General features: G+C 44.4%; 1 protein-coding gene across 1 annotated transcript; it reads right to left on the reverse strand.

Moving 5' to 3' along the window:
* Positions 1 to 281: 281 nt before the first annotated feature.
* On the reverse strand, positions 282 to 2,588 carry RASSF10 (Ras association domain family member 10). The gene has a single exon (XM_043902729.1). The coding sequence runs from the start codon at positions 2,337 to 2,339 to the stop codon at positions 810 to 812; it is 1,530 nt and encodes a 509-aa protein (XP_043758664.1). The 5' UTR covers positions 2,340 to 2,588; the 3' UTR covers positions 282 to 809.
* Between the last annotated feature and the right edge of the window lie 20,168 nt (positions 2,589 to 22,756).

Genomic DNA, 22,756 nt, shown 5'->3' on the forward strand with positions numbered 1-22,756 from the left:
GAATAAAAGGACAACACACATCACCTTTGCAGGAGCAAATCGTAAAGGGCCTAGATTAAATTTTAACCAGGGGTTATGTCCACCCTGATTCTATATCTCAAGGGGTTAGGTTTGGCTTTGAGAATAATAAAAGGTGAGTTTGAAAAAAAAAAAGGACCCTATTTTAACATATGCTGTATTTGCTAGGAGGAGACAGAGTTAGTCTTTGAAAAAAATAATAAAAGACAAAGAGTTTAGCAGATGGGTAATTCCCAAATATGCAAAAATGTAAACAGCCAGGATGTGGGTGCCTATGGGTTTTTATCAAAGATGTAAGGCTGAGGCCAACACCAGTGCGTCCTCTTTGGCTAGTTTTAACACGTTCACAGTCACAATTAACATTCAAGGAATTTCCTTTTCACCCAAGTGTTTCTTTAAAAAGTACTTTATACCACAAACTAAAGTTCTAGCTGCCATCAGTCCTTCCCATACAAAAAAAATTGATGAAATCGCCGTAATACCTTTTTTTGAAAATGGGCTCGGACCACGTCAATTTCCCGGGGCGTTTGTTTTCCAGTATAAGGGGGCTCTCACCTCCTCCTCCTTCCTTCCCCTGAGAGAGCTTGTAATGGAGACCCAGCTTCCTCGTCCAGCAATACCCTCCACTTTCACTCCGGCGTCCCCCATCCTCCCCCTGCCCAGTCAGAGGGCTGCTGGCCGGCAAAAGCTCCGGGCCCACTCCCCACCGGGTTTCAAGTCCCTGAGCCGGCCACGCCGGAGTTCTTCAAGGAAGGGAGCGGCGGCCGTCTCCCCCTCCCACCCTGCTCCTCCTACACAAGGGATTCGCACACGGGCACCGAGTCCGAATCCTGGCTGTGCATGGAGCTCAGCCCTGTGTCCGAGTCCTCGTCGTTACCAGGGCAGCTCTTGGCCAGTCCGCGGGCCTGGTCCACCCACACCTCGGCGCAGGCCTGCGGCCCGGGGTCCCGCGAGGGCCCACTGGACACCGGAGTCCCATCGGGCGCTACCGTCAGCTCCAACGTGTGCAAAGTCTGGAGAAGGCCCTGGAGCTCGCGCTCCTTGCTGTCCCACTGCTGCTGGCTGTAATCCAAGTCCGACTTGACGGCCTCCAGGTCCGTGTTGAGCCGGAGCCCGATGTAGAGGCTGGTGCTGAGCTGCGTCCGGACCCGTTCGCGCTCCAGCAGCAGCTCACCGTCGAGGCCTCCCTCGGCCTCCGGGGGCTCCTCCCGCGCTGCGAGCTCCTCCTGGCGCCTCCGCATCCACCTCTGGTTCAGCTCCTCCTGGATTTCGGCCGAGAGGCGCTCGAGCAACTCCTCCTGCTGGGCCCTCTGCTCCTGCAACTGCAGCAGGTCGTCGCAGCGCCGGGCCAGCTCCTCCAGCGCGACCGCCTTCGCCTCGCCGTCCAGGGGCGGCGTCGTTGTCGTCGCTGCCGCCGGCTCGGGCTCCGGCTCCGGCTCCTCTCCCGGGCCGGAACCGTCGAGTTCGATCCCGGCACCCACCAAGTAGGTGTCCTGCACGTAGTTCACTCCATGTCGCCGCATGCGGTCCAGATGCACCTTGGCCTCGTAGCGGTCGATCTCGCGGTCCAGCTCCCGAAGCCGCTGCACCTGCTGACGGATGGTGTGGTCCTGGGAGAGCACCAGGTGCACTAGCGTCTCCATACGCTCCACCGAGGCGCTCTCGGTGGCCCGCGGCGACGACGACGAGCAGGACGAGGCGGCGGACGACGAAGTGGACGAACAGGGCGACGACGGCGGCTGCTGGCGCCGCCGGTTGAGCTTGGCCAGCTTGCGGAAGGCCTTGCGCACCACTCGTCGCTGCTTCTCCTGGGTCATGGCTAGGCTGGGCCGCGCTGGGGCCCCCCGCGCGGAGCAGGGGCGCTCGCGACTCAGCACGACGCGCGCCTCGGCACTGCGGGGACCTGCGTTGGGCAGCGACGCCTCGCTGCGCACCAGCACGAAGCGTACGTTCTCTTGCTCTTCGCCCCAGGCGGCCCAGAGGCGCAAGATGCGCGTCTTGTTGGGCAAGATGCGCTCAAAGCCCCGCCACTTCTCCACAATGCAATAGCACTGCGGGGGCCCGCACAGCATGCCCTGGGGCAGCGCCTCATCGTCGTCGTCCTCGTCGTCCTCGTCGAGGGGTTCCGGCAGCTCCCCTGGGCCTGGCGGGTCGCCTGCCGCCCCCCGCCGCCGGCTCCTCCGCTGCCGCCGTCGCCGCCGGCAGCCATCCTCCAAGAGCACCCGCACTACGTCCGAACAAGTGGTGCGGCGGGAGAGGCCGGACACCAGTTTCTCCTCCTGGCAGATCCACACGGATATCTTCTTCTCCGAAGGATCCATGGCGCAACCGGGACGCAGGTGGCGCGGGGGAAGCCGAGTCCCCTGGGGCGGCAGGGGCAGCAGGCAGCCCAGCAGCTCTGGAGGAAGGATTGGAGCTCGGGACCCTCGCTCTCTTCAGCACCGGCCCTTCTCCCCGCTCCGCACGGAAGGCAAGCTGAGGCGGTGCTCCGCCGGGACGGTGCGCTCCAAGAGCCGCGCGCCCGGGCTCGGGCTCCCGCGGCTCCGCCTCTGCCCAAGGTTCCCGGGGCCTCTGGGTTTTCCTCCTCCCCACGTGGCTCCTCCCCCTCCCGCCCCCAGCGCTGGGAGCTGCTGCCCGAACGCTGGAGGCGCGGAGCCCAGGCCCGTCCCTCTCCCGCGCTGCGGGCTTGGGGACTCTGCAGTGCGTCTGTGTAAGAGGGGGACTCCGGGACCCCTCCTCCGCAGGGCCTGGAGCCTGTGCCTAGGCGTGGATTAGCTCTGCGTCTCTCTCGGTCCACTGGCTCCTCTCCTTGGGTCTAGAGCTAGCTGGACTGACTTTCGCATCTTTCTCGGCGCCCCAGCGGCGTTTCCTGGACTTTCAGAGCAGCGCCGTCTGACAAGTGCCCCGGCGCAGAGAAGCCGAGACGCTTGGCATCTCTAACGAAGATTACACCTGACCTCCAGCTGTAACTGATCTGTAACTGCAGCCTACAACGCGGAAGGCCTTCAGTCTTCTTAGTCTGCACGCAGTGTTTGCATATGGAAGGAGAACTGGCTGGGCGGTGTGCTCCGGGAGCAAGTGTAGATTAGATTAGTGAAGTCTAGACTTGCGGGGTACTTCCTGGCACCGTCATGTCTTTGACTCCTCACGTAGCCTCGGCGTCGCATAGCCTTCTTCGTAGGGGGACCCCTGATTCTAGAGAGAGTTCCAGGCCCAAGCTCTTTTGCAAACCACAGCTCTTTTTCCAGATCCCACCTTCATAAAGAGAAACCTAGTCGTTACCGCGACAGTTTCTGGCATTACCCAGTACCCAGATGTGGTCAAGTGGAGATAAGAGCCAACTTGCACAGCTCAAGAAATCCAAGACCAAAATGCAATTATAAGCTTTTTTTCATCCTCAGATGCTGATGAGGATGGTTCATTGTGTGCAAGTCTTGCTCCCAGTTTGTCCTTGGAGCACAGGCTTGATAAGATCACTCCTTTGCTTCAAGACCTTGAATGGCTCCTCACTGCCTCTTGAATAAAATATTTTATTCATTCATTCATGCACTCGATAAATATTCCAGTACCCACTGTGCTCTAGTATCCAACACAGGTGCTAAACGTGTCCAACACAGGACCTTCTGTGCTCTGATAAGAGGGAGCGTGAGGTGCCAGCGGAATACTAGAATAGCATCCTACTCAGTCTGCAAGAGTTGAGGAAGGATTTCTGGGGAAGTGTCATCTTGGCAAGACTGAATGCACCATTTGAGTCATCCAAAGGAAAAATAAATAGATGGGACAATTCCATTTGTCAGTATTTGGGCTGATCCTAAGGGCAATGAGAAGTCATTGTGGAGTGTGGATTCTGAGGTCAGACTGTCTTGAGGAAAAATCTCAGCCTGTCACTTACTACCTCGGCGACCTTAGAAAAAGTATTTCATCTCTCTGAGCTTCACCTGTGAAATGGCGATAATATAAATACCTGCCTGATACAAACTATTTTATATAGGATGGATAAAATACTGTTTGGCACAGTGAACTGTATTTAATATCTTGTCATAAACCATAATGGAAAAGAATGTGTATATATATATAACTGTGTATATATATATATAACTGATTGACTTTGCTGCACAGCAGAAATTAACCCAACATTGTAAATCAACTATACTTCAATTAAATGTTTAAAAAACCTACCTAATAACTCTAATAGGACTGCTATGAGGATTAGATGCTTGGACCTGTTAAGTCTACAATACAAATTTTATTGGAGGATTAGAAGTCACATGGTGTATTAGTCTTCTATTGTTGTTAACAAATTACCACCAATTTAGTGGCTTAAAATAACACCCATTTTATTAGTCCTGCAGGTCAGAAGACCAGCATGGCATGTCAGGGTCTTCTGGCTCATGGTTTCCCAAGGCTTAAAGGCAAGGTTTTGGCTGGGTTAGTGCTCATCTGGAGGCTCTGGGAAAGGATCCATTTCCAAGCTCACTCAGGTTGTTGGAAGAATTCGATTCCTTGCAGTTGTAGAAATGAGGTCCTTGGTTCCTTGCTTGCTATGTTGGCTGGGGTTACTCTCAACTCCTGGAATCCTCCCTCAGTTCTTTTCCATATCACACCCCCCTTCATCTACAAGCCATCAACAGGATGTCAAATCCTTTGATTCCTCCTTGGCTTGAAGTCTCTGTGACTTCCCCTTCTGCTACATGCTGGAGAAAACTCTGCTTTTAAAGGGCTCGTTTCATTAGGCAGAGTCACCTGGATAATTTCTCTGTCTTAAAGGCTGAGAAGTAGCCTTAACTAACTGCAAAATCCCTTTTGCTGTGTAAGATAATCACCAGAGTAACACAAGGGGATGGAGATCATGGGGCCATCTTAGATTTCTGCCTATGAGAGACCCTAATTTGACGATTCTCATTTTGAAAAATCACTCTGTTTGCATTGGGGATGATGGGTGGGGGTCGGGGTGAGATGCCAGGTGGCCCTTTAGAAGACTGTCACCTTCATTCAAGGAGGAGATGGTGGCCTGCACCGAGAATAGTGGCGGTGAGAGGACTGGACACAATTGAGAGCTGTCAAGGGAGGCTGGAGATGCAGGACCTGGTAATGGATTCAAGGGGCATTTTCATCTCCCTAGCATGGTATTGGGGGTCTCTTATAATCTGGTCCAGCTCACTCCCTAGCTCCTCCCTCACATGCTTGGCTATCCCTGCCTCCTTCCCCTCTCCCGCATGATTGCTAGAGCTTTATTATCAGCTGCAGTCCCTTTGTTATCAGCTGCAATCCTTCCTAGATTTTAAGCTCCACAAAGTGAGGGATCATATCTTCTTTGCCCACATTTGAATCCTCTGCATTTAGCACATTCTAGGTTTACTAGGTATCTATTGAATGCACTGGGATGACCCAGAGGGATGGGATAGGGAGGGAGGTGGGAGGGAGGTTCAGGATGGGGAACACATGTACACCCATGGCGGATTCATGTCAATGTATGGCAAAACCAATATAATATTGTAAAGTAAAATAAATAAATAAATAAAACTGAAAAAAAAAATAAAAATAAAATAAAAATAAAAAATGGATGAATGAATGAATCCTACATTCTTGCAAGTCAACACGTCATTCATTCAGAGCAGCATCTGCATCCTGATGCTTTTGTACATGCTTTTGTACATGCTTTCTCTGTTAATTAGGACCACTCTTAAACAACTAAAAAAGTCCTACTCGTCCTTCAGAAGTTCAGCTCAAACATCACGAGGTGTAGGAATTCTTTCCTTCCTCCTCCAAGTTGAACTGGCTCCTTGTTTCTCTTTTGCCTTTCTTGGTGCACAGGTTACTTTGCAATGTGATGTATTTTTTTTTCTCATGTTCTGTTTGTCCCTCAAGACTTAAGAGCTCTTTGAAAGGGTGAATTGACTATCTTATTTATATTTTGGTCCTTAGTGCTTGTTGCCTGGTACATAGTAGGCCCTTAATCTTACTTAATACTGTAAGGAACACTAAGATAAATAATATCTAAGATATTGTGCTGTCCTCAGTCAGTTCAGTTCAGTCACTCAGTCGTGTCTGACTCTGTGACCCCATGAACTGCAGCACGCCAGGCCTCCCTGTCCATCACCAACTCCGGGAGTTTACTCAAACTGTCCATTGAGTCAGTGATGCCATCCAACTATCTCATCCTCTGTCATCCCCTTCTCCTCCTGCCTTCGATCTTTCCCAGCATCAGGTGTTTTCCAATGAGTCAATTCTTCTCCTTAGGTGACCAAAGAATTGGAGTTTCAGCTTCAGCATCAGTCATTCAAAGAACACTCAGGACTAATTTCCTTTAGGATGGACTGGTTGGATCTCCTTGCAGTCCAAAGGACTCTCAAGAGTCTTCTCCAACACCACAGTTCAAAAGCATCAATTCTCCAGCGCCCAGCTTTCTTTATAGTCCAACTCTCACCTCCATATATGACTACTAGAAAAACCATAGCTTTGACCAGATGGACCTGTGTTGGCAGGGTAATGTCTATGCTCTTTAATATGCTGTGCAGGTTGGACATAGCTTTTCTTCCAAGGAGCAAGCATCTTTTAACTTCATGGCTGCAGTTGCCATCTGAAGTGATTTTGGAGCCCCCCGCCCCAGAATAAAGTATCTCACTATTTCCATTGTTTCCCCATCTATTTGCCATGAAGTGATGGGACTGATGCCATGATCTTAGTTTTTTGAATGTGCTGTCCTCAAGGTTATTATAATTTCTTTTTAGTAACAGACAATTACATGAAATCCCTGTTATAGGAGTGTTATATATGACATTCCTGCTGGAGCAATTAAAGGGTAGAGTGATCAAGGGGTTCTGGGAAGATTGAAGAAGCAGGGCTTTAATAAGCGAAGAGAAGGAGTTGATGGGAGAAGTTACATGAATTAAAATGTTAAGGTGGCTATGTGTGTCAGTGTTTTACAGTACAGGTTCTGGGGTTGCCATGCCTAGATATGAATAGTAGCTATAAGCTTTAATTTCCTCATCTGGGACAAAAGGAATAATAGAACCTCCTTATAGAATTGTCATGAACATGAAATTATGTACAACACATAAAAAATTTAGTATGGCATCTGGCATACAATAAATGCTCAATAAAACATAGCTAGCGTTATCCACACATTTTGAGTACCAATCCAACCTGTGTCCTGGGCTATGTGTTAAGGCTACAGCCATGAATTAGGCAGGCATGGTCCCTGTCCTTACAGAGATCACAGTCAAGACTAGTTTAGTATTTGTTTGATTAGAAATATATTTGTTAGATTAGGTGAGGCTGTAGTAATAATAGAGTCAAACATGTATAATGGCTCAAATGTAATGAAGGTTTATTTTTCTCTGACACAATAGTCAAAAGCAGATATCCTGGTTGATAGGTCGCTTTATTCCAAACAATGATACAGGGATCCTGGTTCCTTCCATCTCTTGTCTCCAAAGTCCCCTAGGCTTCATCATCTATATCCAGCCAGAGGAAAAGCAGAGGAGGAAGGGGCATAACCTTTCTTTCAAGGTCTTGGCCAAGAAATGAAGCACACCGCTTCCCCTCACATCCCACTGACCAGAACCCAGCCACATGGCTACTTGCAATGGCAAGGGAGGCTGGGAATATAGTGAGTGTCTCAAAAGAAGAGGAAGTGGATTTTTATGAATAGCTAACTACCTGCTGAAGAAGCTGAAGTTGAACGGTTCTATGAAGACCTACAAGACCTTTTAGAACTAACACCCAAAAAAGATGTCCTTTTCATTATAGGGGACTGGAATGCAAAAGTAGGAAGTCAAGAAACACCTGGAGTAACAGGCAAATTTGGCCTTGGAGTACGGAATGAAGCAGGGCAAAGGCTAATAGAGTTCTGCCAAGAGAATGCACTGGTCATAGCAAACACCCTCTTCCAACAACACAAGAGAAGACTCTACACATGGACATCACCAGACGGTCAACACTGAAATCAGATTGATTATATTCTTTGCAGCCAAAGATGGAGCATCTCTATACAGTCAGCAAAAACAAGACCAGGAGCTGACTGTGGCTCAGATCATGAACTCCTTATTGACAAATTCAGACTTAAACTGAAGAAAGTAGGGAAAAGCACTAGACCATTCAGGTATGACCTAAATCAAATCTCTTATGACTATACAGTGGAAGTGAGAAATAGATTTAAGGGACTAGATCTGATAGACAGAGAGCCTGATGAACTATGGACGGAGGTTCGTGACATTGTACAGGAGACAGGGATCAAGACCATCCCCATGGAAAAGAAATGTAAAAAGGCAAAATGGTTGTCTGAGGAGGCCTTACAAATAGCTGTGAGAAGAAGAGAAGCAAAAAGCAAAGGAGAAAAGGAAAGACATTCCCATTTGAATGCAGAGTTCCAAAGAATAGCGAGGAGAGATACGAAGCCTTCCTCAGCGATCAATGCAAAGGAATAGAGGAAAACAACAGAATGGGAAAGACTAGAGATCTCAAGAAAATTAGAGATACCAAGGGAACATTTCATGCAAAGACGGGTTCAATAAAGGGCAGAAATGGTATGAACCTAACAGAAGCAGAAGATATTAAGAAGAGGTGGCAAGAATACACAGAAGAACTGTACAAAAAAGATCTTCATGACCCAGATAATCACAATGGTGTGATCACTCACCTAGAGCCAGACATCCTGGAATGTGAAGTCAAGCGGGCCTTAGAAAGCATCACTACGAACAAAGCTAGTGGAAGTGATGGAATTCCAGTTGAGCTATTTCAAATCCTAAAAGATGATGCTGTGAAAGTGCTGCACTCAATATGCCAGCAAATTTGGAAAACTCAGCAGTGGCCACAGGACTGGAAAAGGTCAGTTTTCACTCCAATCCCTAAGAAAGGCAATGCCAAAGAATGCTCGAACTACCGCACAATTGCACTCATCTCACATGCTAGTAAAGTAATGCTCAAAATTCTCCAAGCCAGGCTTCAGCAATATGTGAACTGAGAACTTCCAGATGTTCAAGCTGGTTTTAGAAAAGGCAGAGGAACCAGGGATCAAATTGCCAATATCCGCTGGATCATCGAAAAAGCAAGAGAGTTCCAGAAAAACATCTATTTCTGCTTTATTGACTATGCCAAAGCCTTCGACTGTGTGGATCACAATAAACTGTGGAAAATTCTGAAGGAGATGGGAATACCAGACCACCTGACCTGCCTCTTGAGAAACCTGTATGCAGGTCAGGAAGCAACAGTTAGGACTGGACATGGAACAACAGACTGGTTCCAAATAGGAAAAGGAGTACGTCAAAGCTGTATATTGTCACCCTGCTTATTTAACTTATATGCAGAGTACATCATGAGAAATGCTGGGCTGGAAGAAGCACAAGCTGGAATCAAGATTGCCAGGAGAAATATCAATAACCTCAGATATGCAGATGACACCACCCTTATGGCAGAAAGTGAAGAGAAACTAAAAAGCCTCTTGATGAAAGTGAAAGAGGAGAGTGAAAAAGTTGGCTTAAAGCTTAACATTCAGAAAACTGAGATCATGGCATCTGGTCCCATCACCTCATGGGAAATAGATGGGGAGACAGTGGAAATCGTGTCAGACTTTATTTTTTTGGGCTCCAAAATCACTGCAGATGGTGATTGCAGCCATGAAATTAAAAGATGCTTCCTCCTTGGAGGAAAGTTATGACCAACCTAGATAGCATCTTAAAAAGCAGAGACATTACTTTGCCAACAAAGGTCCGTCTAGTCAAGGCTGTGGTTTTTCCAGTGGTCATGTATGGATGTGAGAGTTGGACTGTGAAGAAAGCTGAGCGCCGAAAAATTGATGCTTTTGAACTGTGGTGTTGAAGACTCTTGAGAGTCCCCTGGACTGCAAGGAGATCCAACCAGTCCATCCTAAAGGAGATCAGTCCTGGTTGTTCATTGGAAGGACTGATGCTGAAGCTGAAACTCCAATTCTTTGACCACCTCATGCAGAGTTGACTCATTGGAAAAGACCCTGATGCTGGGAGGGATTGGGGGCAGGAGGAGGAGGGGACGACAGAGGATGAGATGGCTGGATGGCATCACCGACTCGATGGGCATGAGTTTGAGTCAACTCCAGGAGTTGGTGATGGACAGGGAGGCCTGGCATGCTGCAATTCATGGGGTCGCAAAGAGTCTGACACTACTGAGCGACTGAACTGAACTGAACTACCTGCCAGAAGATTCTTTATAAGAAATTGGAGATGATGCAGAGGGATAAGTTTGAAAGTCTGTCTGTTGCAACAGGAAGTCCACAGGCCAATTCTGGCCATCTTAGATGGAGCAAACCCTTTCCAAGTGACCATGACCCCAACACCCTCTGTGTCTCTTATAGGACCCAATTCACCTACTTCCACAACTTGCCTGCCCACCATAGCCATTTGAGTTTGTGACTCCTGCTTCTGCACCTCCTCCTAGGATTATCTCACTAACCGCCAGGGAGTTAATATTAGCAGTATACCATGGCTCCCAAATCTAGGCATCTCTTTCAGATCTCCTTGTCTCCAAATATTCATGGGCAACTGCTTGCCAGATAGCTCCACTTAGATGGCCCCCAAACACCCTAGACATTTGTCAAAAAGATAAATTGAACTTATCATCTTTCTTCTCAAACCCGTTCTGCCCCCTGACCTCTATGTCAGAGAATGGCCCCACTATTTTGGGGCTTCCCAGGTGGCACTAGTGGTAAAGAATCTGCCTGCCAAAGCAGGAGACACAAGAGATGCAGTTCAGTCCCTGACTTGGGAAGATCCCCTGGAATACAAAAGTGGCAACCCACTCCACTATTCTTGCCTGAAAAATTCCATGGCCAAGAGGAGCCTAGTCGTCTATCATCCATGGGGTTGCAAAGAGTCGGACACAGCAGAGTGACTGAGCACACACACACCCCACCCCACCGTTTACCAGATGAGATGAAACCTGAGGACCACCCTGCATCATCACCACCTACCTTGTTTCATGCCGGGAGCCAGCACATGAGATCCCACCCATGACAAGGTCATGAGGAGAAGGCCTGACAAGCAAGGCAGATCAGGACTTCAGGGATTTTGAAAAGCTGCCCCGGCGCTCACCTTAAAGATGATCTCTGTCTTTCTGATGCTTGCTATATTAGACTACTCCCTAATGTCTGTGACACAGGTAGAAGGCCTTCCCTGATTTCTCTCCAAACAGAATCAACTTAGAACTTTAATCAACATGTCCCCCGGACAGCGGTATCCTATAAGATTATCCAGGATGAAAGGAGTGTTTCAATTTAGACCCCTTTGCTAGCCTGCTTGGCAAATGCGTATTAATGTAACACAAAAATATTATTTTAAAAGTGGTTAGAATTGTTCATTTTAACCAGGGATGCTAAACAGGGGCTGCCTCACCGGAGTGCAGAGTCTTTGTGTTGTAAACCTTTTAGATAAATTCAACTAATAACTTCTGCAAAAGGACTAACCTTTGTGTTCATTAAAGAATAGATTACAGGAAAACAGCTTTGCATTCACCTAGGTCATAAAATGTCAATAGGCCCCAAGGCCAGAAGATAATGTATAAGACACTCACAAAGAAGTTACTGTAAACACCCTGGTTTCCTGAGGGACAAGATGATGTAATGTTAAACTTTCTTCCCCTAAAAATGTACTAACTTAGAATATAAAAGCTACAGTAAAAAATAAAGATTTGCCAGACTCTGCCAGACCCTGCAAGCACCCCCGTCTGGTCATTCTCTCTCTCTCTCTCCCTCGCAGACTTGGCCCTATCAAGGCTGGTCTTACGTGTCTTCTCTCTCTCTCTCGCCGATGCCGTTCATCCTGAGGGTACCCCTGGATCCTGCTGAGGCTGGACCCCAGCAGTTTCACACTGTATAATGAGCTATCTGAGAGCAGAACTGTTTTGTTTTCTGCTTTCTCTCCAGTGCCAAGCACACAGCAGGCATTTAGTGATGTGGAATGAATGCATGAACAAATGAATGAATTGCTTTAAGCCCTCATTATTTCTTACCTGGATCCCTCACTTTCCCGCACTCTAGTTTCCTTGTCTCTGGTCTTGCCTTTCTCCCATACTCCCTGCTGACAAATGTTTGATGGCTCCTCATTACCTTCAGGATTCAATCCAGCCCCCTGAGCAGAACCTGTATACCCTCAGGATCTGATATCTGCTTCACTCTCAGCATGTACACTCCAGCCACCCCGTTCTTCACACTCTTCCTTCTGACCCCCTGGCTAATTCCTACCTACCCTCCAAGTTTCAACCTGTCACCTCGTCCTAAAAGTCTTCACTCACAACAACATCTGCTCCGGGAAAAAATCTAAACAGGGCTGTGCTTTAGGAAGATTAATCTTTTTCAGTACGCAGGATCAATTGAAATTATGACACACTTCTCTTAAGAAGTGTGAAGGGGAGGTACTTAAAAATTCAGACTGCTGTCACTTCAACATAAACCGAGAAAATGCCTCCCAGTACACATGGCCATTTTCAGCCTTAATCCTCAGGGCTGCACTGTCTAATACAAAAGCCATGAGACATATGTGCCTACTGAGCACTTGAAATATGGTTGGCTGAACTGAGGTGTGCTGAGTATAAAATGTACACTAGATGTCAAAGACTCAGCATACAAAAAATTTAATAACTCAGTAATATGTTACATTGATTACATGTTGAGATGATACTATTTTGGAAATACTTGAATTTATTTTACCTACTTCTTTCTTTTTCATAGATGAAACAACACATTTATTTTGCTGGATTTTGTTTTTCAGGCAACATAAGAATGATATGTAAGTGATGTTTAGTTACCAAAAAAAAAAAAGTATAGGAAAACAAAATTTAGATACATTAAAATAGGCCTGCTTCCAAATTCAAACAAAAATAACTGAATTTCATTAATTATTATTTTCTGTAACTGTGGTTTACTCTTACACGAAGGGGACTAAGTTCTACCACATTCACCTGTTTCTTTTTAATTCTTTTTTAATGTGGCTACCAGCAATTTTAAAATGTCCATACAGATCATAGTATATAATACCCATTAGACTGTGCTGCCTGGGGAAAGGCCCAGAAAATTAAAGCAAATTCTTTGAATCTCTCCAAGTGTGGAGTTATCCTGAATATCCTAAACAATCGCATGTTTGCCTGGGTTACAGCCAGAGAAAGCCATTGCATACCTTTTCTGGATTTGTAGTTTAAATGTTTCTTTTTGTTTTATGATGTCCCTTAGAAAAGTTTCTTATTACAACCTATGCTATGCCCATTAGGCTGTCTAAGAAGCACATTCTCTGAGTCCAGTCCTACAGCTGGATCCAACTGAAAGTCAAAGTGGTTACTTCCCAGACAGGACTTCAGCATTCTTGCTTATCTACCAGTCCAGACCCTTGATGGAGATTCAGGCAGTGTCCTGAGCCAGAAAACACACAGGTTTCACAATAGGAGAAAATATACAAAATTATATTTATGAACTGGATGCAGGGAAGGCATTCATATACAGGACATAAAAAAGCAAAATTCATAAAAGAAAAGATCAATAAATACGACCACCAAAAAAAAATGTAAAGGGTTGTGAAGATTAAGGGTGCTATTGGCTAAGGGGGAATCTAGTTGAGTACCTGGCTTAAAGAATGTGCTTCACAATGGAGCTTTGCTTTCTCTTCTAGTGCTGGCAGAGCCCTTTGCAAAAATGTCTTTATGCTGGATCTCAAGGATGGTGTGCCATTTGACACTGTGGTTTTTCAGTCACTTACCTTTCTAACACCTAGGAGAGAAAAGATGTAGCTTCCTCACCCTTGAGGAAACCGAGGCCACGGGGAAGGGACCGACCACTTTCCCAGTTCACAGAACTCTGTGGGAACTGGCCTTTTGTCTGGAGTTGCTACCTGTGTAATCTATCAGTCACGGTTCATGGCAGCTGTAGAACACCCCAAATAGGAACTTCCGCCCTTAATTATACTGAGGCTTGCAGAAGTGTGACTGGACTTACTGCCAGCATCAGTTCCACTTAATGATTAACTGTAGAAAATAATCTGGCAAATTATGTTTACAAAAACATTTGGTTGCTCTCAAATGCACTAGAGGGAATCTGGGAACTGCCATGCCCATCCAAGGGACCCATTCCTGGTCAAACCAAGCACCTGGCTAGGGACTTCCTCCAGGATGTTGCTTCTTAAACTGGGTCAAGGGTCCACCTACCCAGAACTGCCTGTGGTGTTTATTAAAATGCAGATTCCTGGCCCTACTGTAGACATAGTGAATCAAAGTCTCTGGAGGTAAGCCCTCAAATTTGCATTTAAAGCAGTCTCTTCTGATTCTTACTCACACTAAAGGTTGACCCCAACTTTTCTAGAAGAAAAGAACCAGAGACAAGAATGCTCTTAGCAAGAATGCTCTTCAGCCATCTTGGTCCCGTAGATGGTAATCATATATAAATGACAAATATACACAATAGGGTGCTGACAACAAATGACAGGTGAGAAAGAGATTCCCCTGAGAAGAAGGAGAGGGTAGAGAGAGGACAGAATAGGGTAGGAGCTGCTCAGTTTTTACCCTCTGGAATCTTTACTGTTTGGAGGGAGCCTCAGTTACAAGATGATAACATAGAAATGTTTAGGTAAGGGAGTCTAAGGTAGCAATGAGTTCAGTCACCTGAAAGACATCCTGGAAGATATTTAGCATTCCTGGTCTTTGTTCCAACAAAACCAATCTAGTTCCTGATTCACAAATCATCCTGGAAATGTATAATACTGACAGTCAAAGAGAAATCTCTCCAGCAAAAAGGCATCATCTATTCAATGGTCTATGACATCACCATTGAAGACTAAGTCAAAGAGGGTTTTGTGTGATTAATTTTCATTATCTGTTGTTACCCAGTTAATGAAAGGTGATACTATTAATGAGTGTGTGAACGAGACAGTGTCTTCATTGCCACATCTGAAACATCTCCCAGCTTTTTCAGGATAGAATAGACCTGACCCAAAGTGTGGCCTTTCTTCATTATAGAGAGATACAAACCCTTTCTCTCCAACTGCCCAACACCAAATTATTGTGCGTCAGCTGCTCACCACCCAGGACACAATATGAGGCCTGTACTTGAGTTACTGCTATTTTATGTGAGCAAAATGCTAGCTTTCTTTTCTCAGGAAAAAGGATTGATTTGGGAGAAGTTTCAATACCACATTTCTTGGTCTGAAAGCATGATTGTTTAATAGCTGGTTGTGAACTGCATGGAACTTGGCAACTCCCTTTAAGCAATATTTAGAAGATGTTAAATTTGATTAAATGGAACCTTTGATACAAATAACTTTGAGACAATGAAATGTCTTCACAAGGAGATGTTCTTTTTCCCCCACTGAGGAAGAAATGGAGACATGTTTCCATTGTCAGTGCCTCCTGTCCATCTGATTATAAAGGAAGGCTGTGGACTAGATAAGCAAAAATAGGTTACATCTGGGAAGCCAGCAGTGTCTCCCTGCTAGCTGAAGAAGTTCCCCTTTGTCTCACCCTTGAAGCACTGCGTTGTTTTCTTGGACTGCGGCTCTGAATTAAACCTGAGTTAAACTATGGATCCCTTACACTTGATTTTGTGATTGGAAGACCTACACAAATGCAAACCTAGAATATAATTGAACTCTTAAGAGCTAAAATCTCCACGAATAAGAAAGAAGCTACTTGATCCTACCAAAGACTGTCTGGTTGCTTTCTCTTTTGTATCCACTGTTAAACTAGAAAAAGAAATCACTAAGTTATCAGTCTGTATTCACTGCTTGAGAGTACACATTGAACAATTGTACAAAACAAAATTGTGTCATAAAAAGTATTTCATTCATGTGATTCAGCCATCCCATTTCTCCATGTGTATATACCCAAAATAATTGAAAGTGGAGTCATGAATAGGTATTTGCACACCCACGTTCATAGAAGCATTTTTAAAACAGCCAGCCAAAGGTGGAAGAAACCCAAATGTCTATTGGTGGATAGCTGGATATATAAAATGTGGTATCAATACATGCAATTCAGACCTAAAAAGGAAGAAAATTCTGACACACGCTACAACACAGTTAGTGTTGAGGACATTATGCTAAGTGAAATAAGCCAGTCGTAAAAAAAAATACTGTGTGATTCCACTTATAAGGTACCTAGAATAGTCAAATTCATAAATACAGAAAGTAAAATGGTACTTACCAGGGCCTGGGGTAGCGGGGAATGGAGAGTTACTGTGTTTTTTTTTTTTTTTGAGAGTTACTGTTTTATGGATATGAAGTTTCTGTTTTTCAAGAAGAGTTCTGGATATGGAGGTGGTAACAATAGAACAGCAGTGTGAATGAACTTAATGTCACTGAACTGTGTACTTAAAAATAGTTGTAAATTTTATGTTATGTACATTTCACCACCATTTAAAATAATAATACTTCTAAAAACATATTTTAGAATTTTTATGCCAAAACTCTTGTCAAAGGAAGCTCCAACTTTTTCAAACTGGAAAATACTTTTCACATGACTTTCAAAGTAAATATAATATCTTGTTAATGCTCTGCACCTTTCAGGAAACTAATAAATTTCTGATCATTGTTCCTTTGAAGAAAAAACTTATGTCTTCCTTCTGCTTTTATATCCTTTCTCCCTGGCTCCATGTATTTGTCAGCTTTGTCAGGGATCTATGCTGATTTGTGGATTTATTGCTCCAGTCTTTATGAGAAACTTAGGTAAATAGTTGCAAGCTTTGATAAGCTTGAAAAATGATAGCTGGGTACAAGTCTTTTATGTTGAGAAAACTATGACTACAAAGTATATTCTTAATAAAATTAATGTTCTCTGTAGTTCACTGAGCCATGCACAGAATAAACAGCATAATTTCTGCCCAGAGACAGTTGATACGAACACATGCTGTCCTAGTAGATATTTGCTTATTAAGCAATGGCAAAGAATAGAGCTAAAGGGACCCAAAGACATTGTTTTTGTGCCTGTTTCCTGGAGCTACAAGTTTCTAAGCAGGTCTCCTAGGAGCAACAGAAGACAGGGATCTAAGCACCCCATTCCTATATCAGCTGGTGAAGCTCCATTTGTGTATATTTTATACACTGGGGCTCCATTCCCCCCAAAAGTTTGAAATCCACTGGCCATGAAAACATGTTGCCTGACTCTGCATCTTTCCTTCTCTCCTCTTCACTTCCCAATTGTCCCAATTCCATGTGGGAATCAATGCAGCTATAGGGAGGCTGACTCTAACCTCAGCAGTGGGAATGGACCCAGCACCACATGACCTCAGCCCCACCAATCATCACATTTCATCCCCCGTCAGTGATTGGTTCAGGGACAGGCACATGACCTCAGAGGGTGTGGTTAGAGTAAATCTTAGAACTTCTGCTGATAACACTGGCACAAAGATGTTCTTTTTGTGCTCTTCATGAATGGGGGCATATAGAAACAGGAAACAGCCAAAAGCCGGACCAAATGGTCTGCCTAAGATGAAGCCACACCAAGGAAGCAGTAACAAGAAATGGTGAGGGGGAAATTGGTTCCTGGTTAAGTTGTTTGAGCTAACCTTCAAGCTTTTCAAATCTTTTTGGGCTTTTCAATTACATGAACGAGTAAAGTCCCTTTATAAATTAAGTCAATATGAGCCAGTGTTTCTGTTACTTAGAAACAAAAATATCTGAACTGCTACACCATTGATCCATGTCAAACAATCCCTTAATTTTACAGATAAGGAAACTAGGACCTATGGATACTATGTGGAGAGTTAAGAGGCATAGCCTTCCAGGTCCAGGCCATTTTCTTTTTAGTGTCCTAATCATTTAGAGCATGTTTGTGGTGTGTTCGACAACAATGAATAAAATGTTAATTCTCTTTATGACTAAGCATTCATTGGATGTGCTCTAAAGGACTAAGACTGATTTTCCTCAAGTTTGACTTCTGGCAATCAATCACATTGCTTTATGGCCACTCTGTGTATTACGCACCCTGATGACTCATTAAAAAGAAGAATGATTAAATAGTTGGAAGAAGGTGTGTGGACCTCACAGAAGAATTTAATTTGTAGCTAGTTTACCGGCAACTTAGGGTGCTCCTTTGTCATTTTCTTCTAAATTTGTCATTCACTTTCATTTCTTGATAATCATCCCAGGCGGAGGAGCCAAGATGGCGGAGGAATAGGACGGGGAGACCACTTTCTCCCCTACAAATTCATCGAAAGAACAATTGAACGCAGAGCAAACTTCACAAAACAACTTCTGATCACTAGCTGAGGTCATCAGGCGCCCAGAAAAGCAGCCCATTGTCTTCGAAAGGAGGTAGGACGAAATATAAAAGATAATCATCCCTTATTACCAGTTCTTATCTTTCAAAAGCACAGCCCCACTGTCCTGTCTTCTTACCTTTTGAGGCTTCTTCTTCAGCTAGAATTTCCAGATCCTATAGGCTCTTCTATATGGGCTTCTCTGGTGGCTCGGCTAGTAAAGAATCTGCCTGCTACGTGGGAGACCTGGGTTCGATCCCTGGATTGGGAAGATACCCTAGAGAAGGGAACAGTTACCCACTCCAGTATTCTGGCCTGGAGAATTCCATGGACTGTAAGTTCATGGGATCACAAAGAATCAGACATGACTGAGTGACTTTCACTTTCAAAGGCTCTTCCTATGAACTCTAAAAATCCTATCATTTTTATCTACACATACCATCTCCCTCACCCAGACGCTGGGTTTATGTTGGGGGAAGGACTTTGTTATCTACCTCATCCCTAAAATTACTTATTAGCCATTGAGTCTTCAAAGAAATGTCCTCAAGTGGGGAGAAAAGAGAACAGAATCCACATTTTATGTGCTAGGAGGGATAGTCGATGTCTTACAGATATTCTCACAGTCACCTGATGGGAAGTAGGTAGAAGTGTCCTAGTCTAAAAAAATAAAGAAACCGGGTTGGGTGAGTTATAGGGTTGACACTCAGATCTGGGTGGGTACAGTTCCAAAGACATTTCCTTCCACTGCCATGCTGGGCAGTAGACTTTTTTGCCAGCTCCAAACAATAGTGACCACCTGGATCCAGGGTTGGGAAGACTGAGGCCTCATCCAGGCCCTAGAGGGAAAGATAGTGGAGATGTTTGTCAAGCCTGCCATAGGGGAGAGTGGCTGCCCACATGCCACATATTTCACTTCTCTGCATCCTGATGACCCAGCCAGTTCCAGAGGTTTCCCAGGAAGAGGGTCAGGTGCATTGAAGAGTCTAGATATAAGGTTTGTAAACTCAAATGCATTAGCAGGGATGGTTTTGCGTAAAGATGAGGATGCATTTGTAGTGTGCTTGTGAGAAAACTAGAAGTCAGAGGGTTAATTGCTGTCTACTGGAGGTGAGTCATGAACCAAAAGGCAGGTGAGAAGTTCAGGCCCTGGAAAGACCAGTGCCCTTTTGCATGGGATGCACTGGTGCAGCACACCAGCCTCTTTTTTCAGACTCATATTGACGCACAAGCACATGAATGTTACCCTCTGGAGTGACTCACTTAAGAGGAACCAGTTCACCTGCCACCACACGGACTGACTCACGGGGTCTTTCAATCAAAGCATACAGTGTGGCACATGAACCCCGAGTGAGAAATGGCCAGTTTTCTTTCCCTGAAGAAATAGGGACATCAGGAAGGAGAAGAGGATAGTAAGCTAGCAGTCAGGAAAGCCACCTTCTAGCTGCTGCTTTGAAGACATGTTCATCATGCCTATCCCTTAGCTGGGTGGTGGATGATGCTGCAAGGGACATGCCCAATGGTTGCATAGATGATGGACTTCTTGTGGGGTTATTCAAGATACACAAAAGGAAAGAGGCTGGATCTGGTCCCAGAAGACATTCCATAAAGAGTAAATGAATGAATGAGCAATGTAATGGAAACTAATGCAAATCATGGATTCAGAAGACCTGAGCCATATTCATCTTATTTCCTCATCTGAAGAATATCTATGATTTCAGTTGTCTGGGGAGGGATCTTTGATTGCAGAAGGCAAGGAGGGAGATTCTGAGTTCAGTAAGAGGTGGGGGTATTTGGGGCTGAAAGAAGCCCATGTCAGAATGAAGGGCCAGGAGACAAAGTGCATTCTGTCCAAGGGATGGACACTGAAAGTGACCTGGGAGACTGAGCAGGTTACATTATTCCATTGGGATAGATTGTGGGTTTATCTGAGCAGGAGGTTAACTGTGGGTTAACTGCAAAGGAGGCCATTCTCCAGAATGAATAACAGTGGATTTAAAGACAGACTTTGAAGTAGACAAATTAAAGACACCAGATCTTTGTGGTGAGTTTAGTATGATGTCTAGATTCCAGGGCTCTGCTTCTCAATTCTGGCTAAACCCAGAATTACCTGGGAGCTTTTCAAACTTATCAGTGCATGGACCCTTCTCCCAGAGATTCAGATTCAACTGGTCTGAAATGAGGCCATGAATCAATTATTTTTAAAAAATTTATTGTAGTTGATTTACAGTGTTGTGTTAATTTCTGCTGAATAGGAAAGTGACTCAGTTATACATACATGTTGTTGTTTTTTTCCATTCTGGTTTATTACAGGATATTGAATACAGTTCCCTGTGCTATATAATAGGACCTTGTTGTTTATCCATCCTATATATAGTAGGAGGCTAACTCCAAATTCCAATACTTCCCTCCCTTCACCTCCTCCCCCTTGGCAACCACAAGTCTGTTCTCTAGTCTGGGAGTCTGTTTCTGCTTCATAGATATGTTCATTTATGTCATTTTGATATTTTACATTCTTCATAAAGTGATATCATATGGTATTTGTATTTCTCTTTCTAACTTACTTAGTATGAAAATCTCTAGGTCTATCCATGTTGCTGCAAATTATTTCATTCTTTTTAATGGCTCAGTATTATTCCATTGTATATATGTACCATATCTTCTTTATGTACTTATCTGTCAATGGACATTTAGGTTGTTTTCATATTTTGACTATTGTAAATAGTGCTACTATGAACATAGGAGTGCATGTATCTTTTCAAATTATAGTTTTGCCTGAGTATATGCCCAGAAGTGGAATTGCCGGATCATGTGGTAATTCTGTTTTTAGTTTTTTGACGAATGTCCTTACTGTCTTCCCACATTGGCTGCATCAACTTATACTCCCACTAACAATGTAGGAGGGTTCCCTTTTCTCCACACCCTCTCCAGTATTTATTGTCTGTAGAGTTTTTAATGACACCCATTCTGACTAGTGTGAGGTGGTGCCTCATTTTAGTTTTGATTTGCATTTCTCTAATAATTAGCTATGATAAGCATCTTTCCATGTTCCTATTGGCCATCTGTATGTCTTCTTTGGAGAAATGTCTATTTATGTCTTCTGCCCATTTTTCAGTTGGGTTGTTTTTTTGTTATTGAGTTGTATGAGCTGTCTGTATATTTTGGAAATTAAGCCCTTGTTGGTGGCATCATTGCAAATATTTTCTCCAAGTCCCTAGGTTATCTTTTCATTCTATTTATGGTTTCCTTTGCTGTTCAAAGATTTTAAGTTTGATTAGGTCGCATTTGTTTGTTTTTGTCTTTACTTCTATTGCCTTGGGTGACTGACCTAAGAAATGTATACAATTTTTGTCAGAGAATATTTTGCCTATGTTCACTTCTGGGAGTTTTATGATGTCACGTCTTATATTTAAGCTTTCAAGCCATTTTGAGTTTATTTTTTGTGTATGATGTGAGGGTGTGTTCTAAGTTCATTGATTGATATGTGACTGTCCAACTTTCCCAGCACCACTTGCTGAAAAGACGGTCTTTTCTCGCTTGTATATTCTTGCCTCCATCATCAAAGATTAATTGTCCATAGGTGTGTGGGTTTATTTCTGGGCTCTCTGTTCTGAGGAATATATATATATATATACTGCACAACACAGTTTGTGGGATCTTAGTTCCCTGACAAAGCTACAGCCTCAGTAGTGAAAATGAGAAGTCCTAACCTCTGGACCACCAGGGAATTCCCAGGAATCAATATTTTTAAAAAGATTTCCAGGTGGCACTTAGGTGCCACTAAGGTTAAGAATCTGTGCTCTAGATATAACTCAAAGTAGGCAAATTTTCAGGAGTCCATGCCTGAACTATGAAATTTTGCGTGAACTCAAAAGAGACATTTTGGGATTATGCATGTATACCATACATGTATGTATGTATATAGGCAGTATACATGCTTGGTTTCTTACTAGTCCCTAGTCTCAAAATCTGGCAGATGCCAGGGTGACCTTCATCCATGAGAGAGTCCCTAGAGGGGCCAACGGGAGACACACTCATGGAACCATCCTGTAAGGTATGGTAAGTAAAGATATGGTGTGGTAAAGTAAAACCTCAGAACTTGAGTGGCCTGACACTGTAACAGGAAGAAACCACACTGGAGGGTGCAGCACAGTGGAACAAGTAGTAGGCCAGGAGTCAGAAGTCTTGTCTTTCACTCTTGACTCTGCAACTCCGCCACCCCTAATCCTGGGCAGGTCACTTCACCGCTCTGGGTCTAAGCTCTGTTTCCTGTCAACTTCAGTCTTGAAGTTTCCTTCCCTGTTTGTGGATCTCTGACCCTAACTCTGTTTCCGAGGCCAGGCCAATTTGAGGTCTATAGGCCACTTGAGTTTCTGGGGAGAAAAGGGTAATGGGAGGAGAAAGTGTAATAAGAAAAAAAGTAGAAAAGGTGGACAGAGGTTACCTGAGCTTTTAAGAGACACTGACATGGTTCTATATCAAAAGACATTCTAAAATTTATTTGGTTCTAGATATGGAATTCATCACCAGTCACAT

The sequence above is a fragment of the Cervus elaphus genome, chromosome 1 (assembly GCF_910594005.1).
Source record: "Cervus elaphus chromosome 1, mCerEla1.1, whole genome shotgun sequence".
Lineage (NCBI taxonomy): Eukaryota > Metazoa > Chordata > Mammalia > Artiodactyla > Cervidae > Cervus > Cervus elaphus.

Bases quoted from the DNA above. Each gene is read 5' to 3' on its own strand.
- RASSF10 (XM_043902729.1), bottom strand. From the start codon at position 2,339: ATGGATCCTTCGGAGAAGAAGATATCCGTGTGGATCTGCCAGGAGGAG.